At 40.5% G+C, this 13479-nt stretch overlaps 1 protein-coding gene across 7 annotated transcripts in view; it reads right to left on the bottom strand.

Moving 5' to 3' along the window:
• Positions 1–2430: 2430 nt before the first annotated feature.
• Positions 2431–13479, bottom strand: part of ppm1g (protein phosphatase, Mg2+/Mn2+ dependent, 1G) — a 46997-nt gene continuing 35948 nt past the window's right edge. For 6 of the 7 annotated variants that reach the window (XM_057818396.1, XM_057818656.1, XM_057818737.1 and 3 more), the window contains 8 exons: positions 9591–9796; positions 9323–9507; positions 9103–9225; positions 8756–8858; positions 8489–8620; positions 6135–6264; positions 5942–6041; positions 2431–2861 (listed from right to left, as the gene is read on the bottom strand). In XM_057818396.1, the coding sequence (XP_057674379.1) occupies positions 2637–2861; positions 5942–6041; positions 6135–6264; positions 8489–8620; positions 8756–8858; positions 9103–9225; positions 9323–9507; positions 9591–9796 (1204 nt within the window). In that variant the 3' untranslated portion in view covers positions 2431–2636. The remainder of the gene's footprint in view (positions 2862–5941; positions 6042–6134; positions 6265–8488; positions 8621–8755; positions 8859–9102; positions 9226–9322; positions 9508–9590; positions 9797–13479) is intronic. The other variant, XM_057818330.1, reaches the window with a different exon arrangement.

Here is a 13479-nt window from a genome sequence, read left to right as displayed (position 1 = left end):
AAATGACTGCTTCAGTGCGGCGTGGCATGGAGCCAATCGGCCTGTGGCATTGCTGAGGTGTTATGGATGCTTCGATAGCAGCCTTAAGCTCATCCACAGTGTTGGGTCTGGTGTCTCAATTTCTTCACAATATCCCACATTCTCTATGGGGTTCAGGTCAGGAGAGTTGGCAGGCCAATTAAACACAGTAATGCCATGGTCAGTAAACCATTTACCAGAGGTTTTGGCACTGTGAGCAGGTGCCAGGTCGTGCTGAAAAATGAAATCTTAATCTCCATAAAGCTTTTCAGCAGATGGAAGCATGAAGTGCTCCCAAATCTCCTGATAGCTAGCTGCATCGACTCTGCCCTTGATAAAACACAGTAGACCAACACCAGCAGCTGACATGGCAACCCGGGCTATCACTGACTGTGGGTACTTGACACTGGACTTCAGGCATTTTGGCATTTCCTTCTCCCCGGTCTTCCTCCAAACTCTGGCACCTTGATTTCCGAATGACATGCAAAATTTGCTTTCATCTGAAAAAAGTACTTTGGACCACTGAGCAACAGTCCAGTGCTGCTTCTCTGTAGCCCAGGTCAGGCACTTCTGCCGCTGTTTCAGGTTCAAAAGTGGCTTGACCTGGGGAATGCGGCACCTGTAGCCCATTTCCAGCACAAGCACACGCCTGTGCACCGTGGCTCTGGATGTTTCTACTCCAGACTCAGTCCACCGTTTCTGCAGGTCCCCCAAGGTCTGAAATCAGTCCTTCTCCACAACCTTGCTCAGGGTGCAGTCACCTCTTCTGGTTGTGCAACGTTTCCTGCCACACTTTTTCCTTCCCACTGAGGTGCCTTGATACAGCATTCTGGGAACAGCCTATTCGCTCAGAAATGTCTGTGTCTTCGCCTCTTGCTTGAGGGTGTCAATGATGGCCTTCTGGACAGCAGTCAGGTCGGCAGTCTTGCCCATGACTGCGGTTTTGCGTAATGAACCAGGCTGGGAATCAGGCTAATGAATCCAAAATGTATGAAAGTCTAATGTTTATCAGTACATTACAGAAAAATAATGAACTTTATCACAATATACTAATTTTTTAGAAGGACCTGTAGCAGAATGTAAAGTACGGCAGAGTTGTAAATCCTGAGCTTTGTATTAATGGTAACGCCAGAGCTCTTCTGCGGGTAATCTCTGGTTTTAGGTCACCGTTGTTAGCTGTGGACTCTAGACACACAAAGTTCTTGACAGGTTCTTCCAGGTAATTCTCCCAACTTAAACCCCTTTTGAGTTTACGGAGTGTTATCAAGAGGAAAACTACAGACACCAGATCCCAAAACAGAGCTGAAGACAAGCACACAGGCTTCTGAAACTCCCAATAAATTTATCCATCCATTTTTTTACACTTAGCCAAGTTTTTCTACAAAAAATAGAAAATGGTAAATTTTCATATTATTCATAGATTCCCGTTTTTGTCTTAATAGCCATGAAATTCCTTTTTTTGGTGCGAGGGGGTCTGTACTATAAGATCAGTTTTTACTTCCAACTTTACTTGAAAGTATGCTTTTTAAAATGTAGTTTATCAACTGAACTATACGTGGAATGTATGAACAGACTTATTTTAAAAAATTTATTTGAATGTACTTACATACCGGTGGTGTCAAAAGAGAACACACCAAAAATGTTATAATGACTTACAATTACAAAGAAAAAAAATCTTCACATACAAGGACTACAGAGGGATGGGCAAGGGGGGGCTATGTACAAGAGGGAAGTATAAGCTTGTGAGGAAAACCCAAACGTTTTCATAATGATTTACACATTGTGGGTGGGTTGTTCAAAAGGTCAAAACTTTTTACTCAAGAATTTCAATTGTACCACTCAAAAAAAAAAACAAGGTGCTTCATATCCAAGAACCATAAAGATCTAGAAAGAAGTACCGCTATTCGGGTACAAAGTGTCTTAACAAAATAAATCCTAATCTAAAAAAAATATACTGGAAAACAATATGGCGTATAAATGTCTCTGGATGGATGTCAAAGGTTTTGGGAGATAAAAAATACTTTCTTGTTTCCAGAAATCCTGGCAATTAATCTGCATTAGACATTTTAACATTAAAGAAGACAGGAATGAAGACATGAAAAGGAGAGCGGGGGCAGACTTAAATTGACATAAACTGATGAAACTCATCCAATGCAGGTCTTGGTCTCATCACTGCTTGTGAGAGCAAGAATGACCTCTGCGCTCTGCTTCTTGACGGTCTATAGATGTACAAAATTACAACTTTTTATGGCACTTGGCAGAGGTGTTGACCGCATTGTAACCACTGAGAAGGATCGATGGTGTTGAAGTTGTGAAGAGAAAATTAAAATGTGCAAAAGCCAGGTTGGGAATAGAGGGCGTTACAATAAGACTTAGGAATTAACCAAAAGCATGCTACAAATGTAGCTTGGGAAAAGACGAGCTGCTCTAGGTGCCAATGCATGGCGGGGTCTTTCCAGTGGGAGTAAAAGACAGAAAAAAATGGAAAGGGGGCATTAAAGTGAAGCTCCATAAAAAAACAAAAGGAAATCTGTTTCTGGGTGAAGTGCAGTGAGTGTCGTGTGAGGTCAGGACTTCATTTCTGGTGACCAGCTGCTCCGCACCCCAAATGTTTCTCTTTAGCTTTGGTCACTTTTGGACTTTTTGCGGTCGTTTCCGTTCTTCTCAGGCTCGCCACTTGCCGCCTTCTGCTCCTCCTCCTCGTCGTGCTTCCTCTTCTTCGTGTCGTCTGACAGGGTCTGAGATTGGCAGGCATGTGGTCGGAAGGTGACGATCATGCAGGTCATGTTGTCGCATCCTGTCCCATCTCCAGATGTGTCTGGGGCCAAACAATGGTCCAAAAGCTGAGGAGGGAAACAAATCATCACGCAGCATTTTAATTTAGTATTCAGAATTTTCAGTTAGGCGGGATTTGACAAGTTATATCAACAACACTGTTTTCCTTCTGCTATTGTTACTGCATAACTGTCGAGCGCAACATTGCCTACCAGTGGTCAATGAGCCATGGGCGTCGCCAGACATATTTCACTGGGGCATGTGCCCCAATATTGATTTGCAATGCCCCAGTATAAATTTCATCGGTTTAAAAAATAAAATAAAATTCCGTTAGAGTTTTAAGTCTACATTGCATAATCTACATAATGTGCATATTTATTATGGGTTATGTTACTCTATTCACTCTATATACACAATATGCACATGGCTCCTTAATATGGTAATTTATGCACGTAACTTTGGCTGTGATAAGCATATGAGTTGATACTTTGGCGAAGCACCTTCGGGAGATATGCTGCGTTGATGTGTGTCGGGAGATCTGAGTTCCGAAGTTGGAAAATCGTTCTGATGTGAATGCAGCATCAATATTATGGCGCATCTGAAAATTACACAGTCGACGGTGCAAATTACATCTTCCCACCTGCTTTACAGGTTAGTGCCAGATAAACTGCCCCTTCTTGTTTTTCATTTTTACCTCTGTGTTAATACTTGTCTGGTCGCCTATTCCCATGAATTGCGAATATAAATGGTTTAACTTTACTCTTTATGTATCAGGCAGTGAACTGCGGAAAACTTCTCTGGTCGCAAATTGAAGTAGCAAATCAGGTGCCATCTTTTAGCTAACTGGCTATGAAATACAACGACAATTACATATGATTTGAGTGAGAGGCTCTCACTCAAGAGCTTCGTCTAATATTGTGAAAATATGATATGTGGTATTTGAACTGTATCAGTACTGATGCTACTTATTGCTGTACATCTCTTGATAAGACCAAAATGAAAGGAATCAATCTATATGAATTATGTGCCCATCTTTGGGATACGACCTCTAACCGTTTTGTATGTGTGCTCATCATAATTTCCAGCTGATTTACAAGCATTTATTTGTTACTGCAGTCCCTGTAATCTGTAACAAAATGTATTATTGTTTATTTTTATTAGAATCAAACAGCATTGCTCTCGCAAATGGATATTAGAAAGTTATTTGCTCACAGCAAGGATAATTCAGCAAGTAGGAATGAGAGAGGTAAGCTAGGTAACCCACCATGGCAAAATAAAGCACTTTTAGGTCATAACCGACCAGTTGAGAAACACTGAATAATTGCGTAACAGTTACAGCGATACATCCCCATTTCTGTACAGACAAAGTAGAGTAGCAGCGTGTAGGAAGAGGTGAAGGAGAGATGGAAATTGATTAAATGCGCAGGGGTGAATTGACTATCAACAAGGGATGTCCCAATTTTGATTTTGAATAATGATGGCTGAAAAACAAAAAAACTTCACTTTTTTTTTATTTTACAGAAACCTGTATTTTGGTTTGATTATATGGAGTTTGGAGATAGCCCGTTATCAGCCAGGCCGGTTATCGGTGCCGATATTTGGAAATTTGACGTATATCACCATCAGCCATTTTTTTAAAAAAATTCGAACAGCCGATATGAAAAAATCTATTTAAAATTGGGTTATTTCGGCTCAGATGCAGCCGCACCTCTCTCCTGCCTTCTGTCCCCTGAACTAGTATTCACCCCGTCCTCTGATTCGTTAAATAGCAATGGTAAATGGAGTTACACTTGTATTGTGCTTTTCCACCTTTTTAAGGCCCTTAGAGCGCTTCACACTATATCCTCTTCTACCTACTGGCGACGCAACACCAGGTGCAACGTGGGATTTAGTATCTTGCTCAAGGATACTTAGACAAGATCGTCAGGGCTTTCTTTTCTGTGGAAACATTTCAGAGAGCTGTTTATCTAACCTTTTATTAAATTTTATCAGGTTTTTTTTAGTCTAGGAAATTCAGACACTTCTTGAGCTATTATTATTTATTTGTATGATAGCAATAAACATTCTTTAGGCATTTTAATGAAGTTAGGTGTTTGCATTATTCATTTTTTACACAAATTTTACACTTTTACTGCAAATGAATATCGGCTCCAAAAATCTGTTATCGGCCCCTCTACCTATTATTTATCTGTATCGGTCCTGAAAAACCCATATCGGTCGATCTTTAGTTTAAAGCGCCATTTCTGACTTCTAATGATACATGAGCGCAAAAAAAATTTTGCTCGCCGCCAGTGCCCCAGTATTGCATTAAGTCTAGTGACGCCCCTGCAATGAGCACAAACAATGAGGGCCGTTGTTTCATTTGCATTGTTGATTTTGTTTTTATTTATCATTGATTGTAGATATGTTATTGTCAATCATTAGTTATCAAAGTATTTTCACATTCCAAATAGTAATGCTAAGTGGAAAACAAACAATTTCTCCAAAGAGTAATTATTATCCTTGAAGGGGCAGTATATTTTCTTGTCCTTTTCATTTTAGCGCCTGGGGTGGGGACGAATTTGTGATTCAGTTATTATTATACATTCCTTGTATTGTTATTGAATTGACTTTATCATTTTATTTATTTTGGTTATTATTGACTTTATAGTCTTCTAACGTGTACTGTGTGAAATGTTTACAAGAGGCAGAGTATTCAGTGTTTAGTATTTTCTTCATTTATGAATATAATTTTTAACTTCTTTCATTGCAAATTCTTCAAAACTAAAAAAAAAAAAAAAAAAAAAAATCATAGTTTTTGGCTAGCTAGCCCGGCCATAGCACAAATAGTTTCTGTATTTATTTTTTAAATAATTTATCACAAATACAGTAAAAATTATCAATGTAAAAATTTACACTTAGAGTTGTGTATGCTCCTTATTTTTGTTTTTTTGTTCAAGCGTTAGGGGCAATCTGACTACCAGCAAATGGAAAACCTCTTAAGCCCTGTTCGAGAGTATTCTAATACATTAAGGCAAAGCATTAAAAGACAATCAAAGTCACTTTTGAACTACATAAGACAGTACCTCTCAAAAGATCACTAAACATACCGTCTTGGATTAGGTTTGCGCTTGAGGTGTTGTGTGACATGTTAATATGTTTAAGTTACCTCCTCTACAATAGACGAAAGAGGTCTGGCAACGCCGTTCTCGTCCGGTTTGATCCTCTCACTGAAGAAGTCGACCACCTCTTGACTGCTCAACACGTTCCTGCGTGCACAAAAGAGAATGAGGCTTAGCGACAGTGGGAACGAAATGACCGCAGCAATGTGAGATGTGATCTTTTCATGAAAAGCTTCTCACCAGATACCGTCGCAAGCAATGACCATGAAGTCGTGGTCATCGTTGAGCGTAAGGACTTTCACATCAGGCATGGCTGAGATCATCTGCTCCTCTGGGGGCAGAACCTTGTTCCTCTTGTAGAAATGATCACCTGAGATCATGGGCGATAGCGACATTATCCACTGATCAAATGCTTGAAAATTTAATATGATTTATTGGGGTTGCAAGCTACCATACAGTATGTTGTTCAGAAAGAGTTCTTTGCACTAAGATGGCGACCAGTCAAAATCCTGTAACGCTTACCAACCAAAATCAGATGGGATGGGCTCCAACTCACAGATGACACATCTGATAAGTGGTAGCCTTAAATGGATAGATGGTCAGAATTAAAATTTAAATATTTATAATTGAATGTACCCGTAGGAATTGGAATAGAAAAACTTAAGGCTCAGAAGCTGTCGTACCAGATTTCACAGCAAATACCATTTCTAGTCAAAAATGTCATTTGATCAGGTCGTAATTTGTAGTGCTTATCTGAGGCCGTAATAACTACAGACTATACAAAGTATAAATCTTAGGTATGATAACACAGTTGGCAAATATTTAACCAAATGTGTGCTTTCATGAGTCTCTTGTAGTGGTAAGCAACTTCGCAGCATCATAATGAAAGGCCGAGTTATGCTTCTGCGGAAGACCTACGCCGTCAAGGCAGACCCGGTTTACGACCCTCCGCCATAGTCTGACGTGCTCCTCCACAGACTCCTGACTGAGCGTCACGTCAACGCTTAGTGATGTGATGCAAATAGACTGTGATTGGTCCGCTAAGACTGTTGTTTCAGGTTCACCGCCATTTTCAAACATTGTTGTGCTACACGCAAAAATGGACCAAGCCGACGAGGGTATAATCGAAGGGGTCCAGAAGTACGACAACCTCCACAATGTGTCGTCATGACATTATAAAGATTGCCAAATGGCAAGCCATTCGTGGAAGGACATTGCTAAAAATACGGGGCTGGAGGTCAGCGATTGCATAAAAAAATAGAAGAACCTCCGAAACAAATAAGTGTGTGTTCAGAAGCGAATGGCCACACGAAGCGGTGATACAGTCGGCCAAAAACTGCCAGCTTTTTATCACTTTGTCGTATTTTTGTTGGTGCACTTTATAATTTATTGTGTACATGTTTGCTGTGAGTCTGTGACTTATTTACATTTGACACTTCAAGTATATGAAGAAAAAAGCCCGGGTTTGGTGTCAAAAGAGTTGTTTTGAACTTTTGATGGTTACGTTTCAACAAAATACAGTTCACACACTTGATATATCATCACTGAGAGTGGTTGGAGGACACTGCAAAAAAATCGGGCTGGAGGGCTGTCCACGATGCTTTGCAGATCTCAAACAAAACGCTCGACACATTGCTCAACGCCAGTTTGAAGCTAGCCGCCACTTGCCTGGCACCGCCAGACTATTCTCCCTGTATTTTTCAAACACTGTGAGAATAGTCTGGGACCCAGCCCATTAACGCCCTCTCGAGCAAGCACAAAATCAACAGTCGAATCAGATTCTTTTATTTGCGTGACGTGTTCTTAACAAGTAACGTCACTCTTGCGCGCCGAAAGTAGTCTCTACAACAACACTGATGGCGAACAGGAGAGCCGAGAATATGTTCCAACCCGCGGTATAATCAGTTTTAAATTACCAAAAACACATCGACACAAGTCATTGACAACAGTCAACATGGCTCGCGCTAGCCATGTTAAATAAACTTCTCCATTCTCTGCTCACGCTAGTTACTTTTCGCTTTAACAACGTCACGTCTGCCCGTCGCTGATTGGTCCACTCCAATGTCTGTTTGCTATGGTTTGCTTTGCCCTGGGAATTTGATCAGCCGGACGGTTGGCAGACTCAATCGCTGGAACAGCGGTGAGTCTGATATACCAGGCAAAGCCACCACAGCTTGCTGGCTTCCACCAGATGCTAGAATTCGTAATATGACAGCCAGTCTCTGTGCGGCATCAACAGTCGGACAGATCCCCACCGCAACAGTCTTCTGAGCCTCAATATTTGTATGATCAACATTTGTTGTTGAATGTTGATGAACTGAAGATCCACATTCAAGCGTTCCATTTCAGTTGGCATTGTTGTGTAAGCAGAAAAAAACTAGAGGAAGTCAACAAGAGTCCCCCAAAACCGCACAAACACAACACCGCACCCCTCTAGTGACTTGGCAGTGAATTACAGAGCAACACGTTCCCCTACCACAGAACTATCGAACGCTCATTGACACCGTAGGGTCTACAACGTCGCTACACCGTCGCCGCAACGCAGAAGCATAACTGAGGCTTTAAGAATCATTTAATCTCATTTGCGTACATACCAATGGCCCTTGAAAGGTTCAGTCCACCATTGACCCGACCGTCCATGGTTACTTTGCCTCCAGCCTTTTTAATACGCGACAGCTCCAACTCGTCCTCGGGTTTGTGGTCATACGACATGTCGACAGCTTTGCCTGAAGTAAAACCAGAAATTGAAATAAAAACCTGTATGTTTTTTTTAACCAACAACAATAAAGCTATATTTCTGACAAAAAAGGTGACCTGAAATAATCCTTAATATGTTACGTGGGAAAACTTGAGATTGTTACCTCGCTCCGAGACTACGCATCGAGAATCCCCAGCATTGGCCACAATCAGTTGCTTCCCCCGGATTAGCGCCACAACAGCAGTGGTGCCGCTGTCTGAGCCCGGCTGGAATTTCAATCCCCAAAAAACAATTAACACTGAGCTTAATTAACATGTTGAATTGTGCTTATTGAACTACAAGAACAATCAACACCTTAGCCCTTCACAATCATGTTACATTTTTCAACTTGCAGTAATGGTTGTTAAGGTCCGTTGGACAGAGTGACACAACTAAATCAAATGATCTCAAACAAATCATAGTTAACTGGCTACTCACACCCGAAAATCTGACTGTCCTCTAAGTACATACCTCCTCCTTTCCATCCATTCCAGGTAGACTCATTTCCTCCTCGTCTTCATCTGAGTCTTCCTCCCCCTCTTCAGTGTCCTCTTCCAGCTCACTGCTGTCAGCTTCAGCCTCTTCGCTGCCATCCTGAATAACAAAAAAAAAAACAAAAAAAAAACAAAAAACATCTGCATGTGGCTCTACTCTTTCAACTAACTCAATAATTGGACCCTTTTACCCTCACCTCTTCTTCACTTCCCTCTTCCTCCTCATCTTCTCCCTCCCCTTCCGACTCCTCACTGTCATCGAAGAATCTTGACTTGGAATCACCTTCAGTTTTGGATGACGACGAACATGAGGGGCCAGCGTCTACCTCAGCTTTAGTAGCCTTTTCTTCTCCGTTGGCGTTTCCAGAGCTGCCGCAGTCTGCTGCAGTGGAATTTAAAATGTTAGTCAATGCTAAAATGTTTTACATGAGACCCAAAAAGAATGTCGGGATCAGCCTGTCCTACCTGGCCCGCAGCCTTCGTCGCTGATCTTTCTACGGCACACCCGCAGCTTGGACTCGCATGACGTGCCGTCACCTTCTATCTCCATTCCGTTACTCTCTTCTTCCATCTCCCCATTTACAGCCTCGTCCTTCTTTGGTTCTTCCAGACCTTCCCCTTTGTGTGAAGAGACCTCCATAGACTGGCCCAATGCCTTCTTAGCGATTGTACTGGAAACAAAAGCATCATAGCCTGGGGAATTAGCGCTTTGTTGGCCAAGGAGGAAAAAAAACTGCAGATAGAAAATTAACTAATTGACTGCCATCGACAGTGATAGAGATTAAATCCATTTTAACAGTGATGGCTGGCAATGAATGATCATGTTTCGGTGTCATTGACAGTGAAAAACAATTGGACATCTAGTGCAGTCTTTGGTAGTCAATGAGTTAAAGGAGCGCCCTATCTGGATTGAAAAAAAAAATGCATACTGTATATATTAGTGCTGCAACGATTAATCGATTAACTCGAGAATTCGATTAGAAAAAAAGATTCAAATTTAATTTTGCTGCTTCGAGTATTCGTTTAATTAAAGTGGTGTTGCAATGGTTTGTTTTGAAAGTGTTGGCATTTAGCTTTATTGATTTGGGTGGATACACTGTCCTCTCGTCTGCCTTATTTCACATGGCTTAATCCAGCTGCTCCCTGTCAAGACCAACATAAGCTAAGTTTTTGTTTGAGCTGAAGTTTTTTTTTTTTTTTAATGCACTCGTAATTTAGTTTATAGGCAGGGGTGCACATAAGTGGTCCCCATGCACGCATGCGTACTGGACGTAGACAAACGCGCTGGCCCTCAACGGCTTCCATACGCTTTTGCGTACCGATGGCTGACCACTGTAATTGCAGCGGACACGAGAAAATCACTTCTCAAAATGTCAAAGAGGCAGGCCCCATTGAGTAATTATTTCCGTGTTCCCCCGTCATAAGACTGACAGACGACGGAGACGTCACCGGAGCTACCGAAAAAAAGGACTTTTGCTGAAAAGTAGCTGCAGGAGGTACCATGGCTAGAAGCAAATGACGCTCACACGGAAATGTAGTACAAAATTTGCCGTGAGAATCCCAATGTCGCTGATAAGAGTAGCGCATTTTATGTAGGGTCAAAGAATTTCAGCCATCCAAACATTGAAAAGCACGAAAAAACAGCATGTGGCAATTAAGCAAACTATCGATGTCAGACAGGACCCCACTCGCCCTATGGACAAGTGGCGGAATAAAGTTAATGAAGAACAGCGCCTTGCACTGACAAACGTGTTTTTGCTCGCATTTTACAAAGCTAAACATGCACGTTCAATGAGCTCTTATGAGGAGGACATCCCACTTTTACAAAGGCTTGGAGTTGGGAGCCGCATAATGCACTTTATTTTGAATTAGTGCTTTAATGTTTATTTCTTTACATTTCACGTCAAAGTAATGGCAATTTTGTTGTGCCAGTTGATGTTAATCAAGCATTAATTGTTAATTAATTAAAGGTAATTGGCTCTAAGTAAAGCTTGTCATAATTTTATCGCATCAGGCGGGTCGGCTCTAAAGCTCAATAAGGACCAAGTCACATCTCCAGGTCCTCCTCTGAGAACCTGGGCAAAAAACAATATGTGCACCCCTGTTCATAGGTATATTTAGCTGTTTCTTGTGGGAATATGTGTGTGAACCATTTGTTAAGAGCACTGTAAAAAAAAAGTTAGCATTTTACAGTGTTTAAGACAGCGGACTTTTGCTATGTAAATTAGCCAATTGTTCTTTTGTTGTACATAGATCCTCATTTTTTTTTTTTTTTATCCTGCTTGAGACTCAGCTCAGGTTTTTAATTTTTGATGTTCCTTATCCGATTACTCCATTATTCGAACTAACTAGTTCATCGATTAATCGACTACTAAAATAATATATATGTATATATAAATTCATAAATAAAAGGGTAATGCATGTAGGAATTAGATGTAAGAATAGCAAGCTTATGATTTGAATGGTATGCATTCTAGGGTTGTCTGATACGATATTTGTTGATATTATAAAGTTCGTTCAATTCGTTTTGAATTTGTTTAATTCAAGGGCCTCTGATCGTTTTAATTCGATAATCTCACATTTAACATACTCAGTACATTTCACTGAGCAAAAAAGTTCAATGCAATTTGGATTTATGGCTGAAACATTCCAGACATTTGAATGAAAAATATGTTTTTTACAAAAAAAAAACACAGCATATACTGTATACTTTCCTGCCTTTTATTTATCTGGAGCCATGTTTGTCTTTGTTGTAAAGCCCTTTGGGGACCTTTCCGGTTTTGGAAAGGGCTATAAAAATGAAATTTGATTGATTGATTTGATATATTGACATGTAGCATATACAGTGGTACCTCTACATACAAAGTTAATTCGTTCCAGGACCTTGTTTGTGAGTCGAAATGGTCGTATATCGAGCAGGATTTTCCATTTAAAATACATTACAATTCCATTAATTTTTTTCCACAGCCCAAAAACCTACACTAAATCCTTGATAAATATTGATGGTACTATTACAAATGGCAATTACACATAGAAAAACAAAAAAAAATTATATATAAAATCACAATAATATCTGTAATAATGTAACGAATCGAGTTTTAATGTGGCGGACATTTTCTGCTGTACCTGAGCGCACCACGTGGCTGACGTGACAGAGTGGTGAGGTTAAGAGTTACTTTCACTTTCAATGTTTTCTTGTGAACACCGTCAACTAAGGTGGAAAGGCGCTATACAAGTGTAACACCATTTACCATTTACCTACAATAGGCGTTTTGTGTTGGGTAAGTTCTGAAATAAATGATAAAAACCTGACGAAGCTGGCGATTTCTTTAGCGATGTTACCACAATAATAATTGTCAGCTTAACTTATAAAGACAGGCCAAAGATGGTCTGAGGAGATGTATTATTGAGCCATTTCACAGATGTGCACCTCACGCTCATATTTTTCTATAATTTGCATCTTCATTTCAAAGGTAAGCGTTTTTCCTTGTTTCACCATCTGTACCAACATTTTGGAAACCTGTGTCGATTTCTTACGAGTGTCGAAGCGATCGTATGCCAAGGTACCACTGTAACGATGATCAATGTTTTGAGTTTTAACCAATTTTTATTTGATTGTGCTAGGTGATTCAATATCTCGATCCAGATAATTGTATTGCTACACCCCTAATCGATTTGTAAAATTATAATATATATATACAGTTATATATATTTTTTTAATTATTAGGATCATGGAAGCTTCCACTTGGGGAAAATATATACATACAGTCAGAGGTTGCGCTGGACTTTTTCGTTGTCTGTCATTTTGGCTGACAGTGTCATAAAAATCCGGTCATAATCTATTTTTACCCGTCACTTACATTTTTAAAATGATAATAATGCATATCTCAATAATATTTAGTTTTCATTCATTTTTAATTAATATTCTGTCCGAACAAGCTTAACAAGAGGCAAACAGACAGCGAAGTGCACCAATCAGCGACGGGCAGACGTGCCGTTAGCAAAGCGACGAGGGCAGGACGAGGGACTTGCGCGCGGAAGTAAACATACGAGGAGAACGGAGTTTATTCAAAATGGCTAGCGCGAGACAGACTGTTGTCAATGTCTCGTGTCGATGTGTTTTAGCTCATTTAAAACTGAATTTACCGCGGATTGGAACATATTCTCGGCTCTCCCGTTCGCCATCCATGTTGTTGTAGAGACGACTTTCGGCGCGCAAGAGTGACGTTGCTTGTGAAGAACACGTCACGCAAATAAACAAATCTGATTTGTCAATTGATTTTGTTCCTACTCCAGAGGCTGTGTCCCAGACTTTTCTCTCAGTGTTTGAAAAACAGGGAGAACAGTCTGGCCG

This window comes from Corythoichthys intestinalis, chromosome 1 (assembly GCF_030265065.1).
Source record: "Corythoichthys intestinalis isolate RoL2023-P3 chromosome 1, ASM3026506v1, whole genome shotgun sequence".
Taxonomy (NCBI): domain Eukaryota; kingdom Metazoa; phylum Chordata; class Actinopteri; order Syngnathiformes; family Syngnathidae; genus Corythoichthys; species Corythoichthys intestinalis.
The sequence above is the reverse complement of the archived record's forward strand: the minus strand, read 5'-3'. Positions and strand labels throughout refer to the sequence as shown.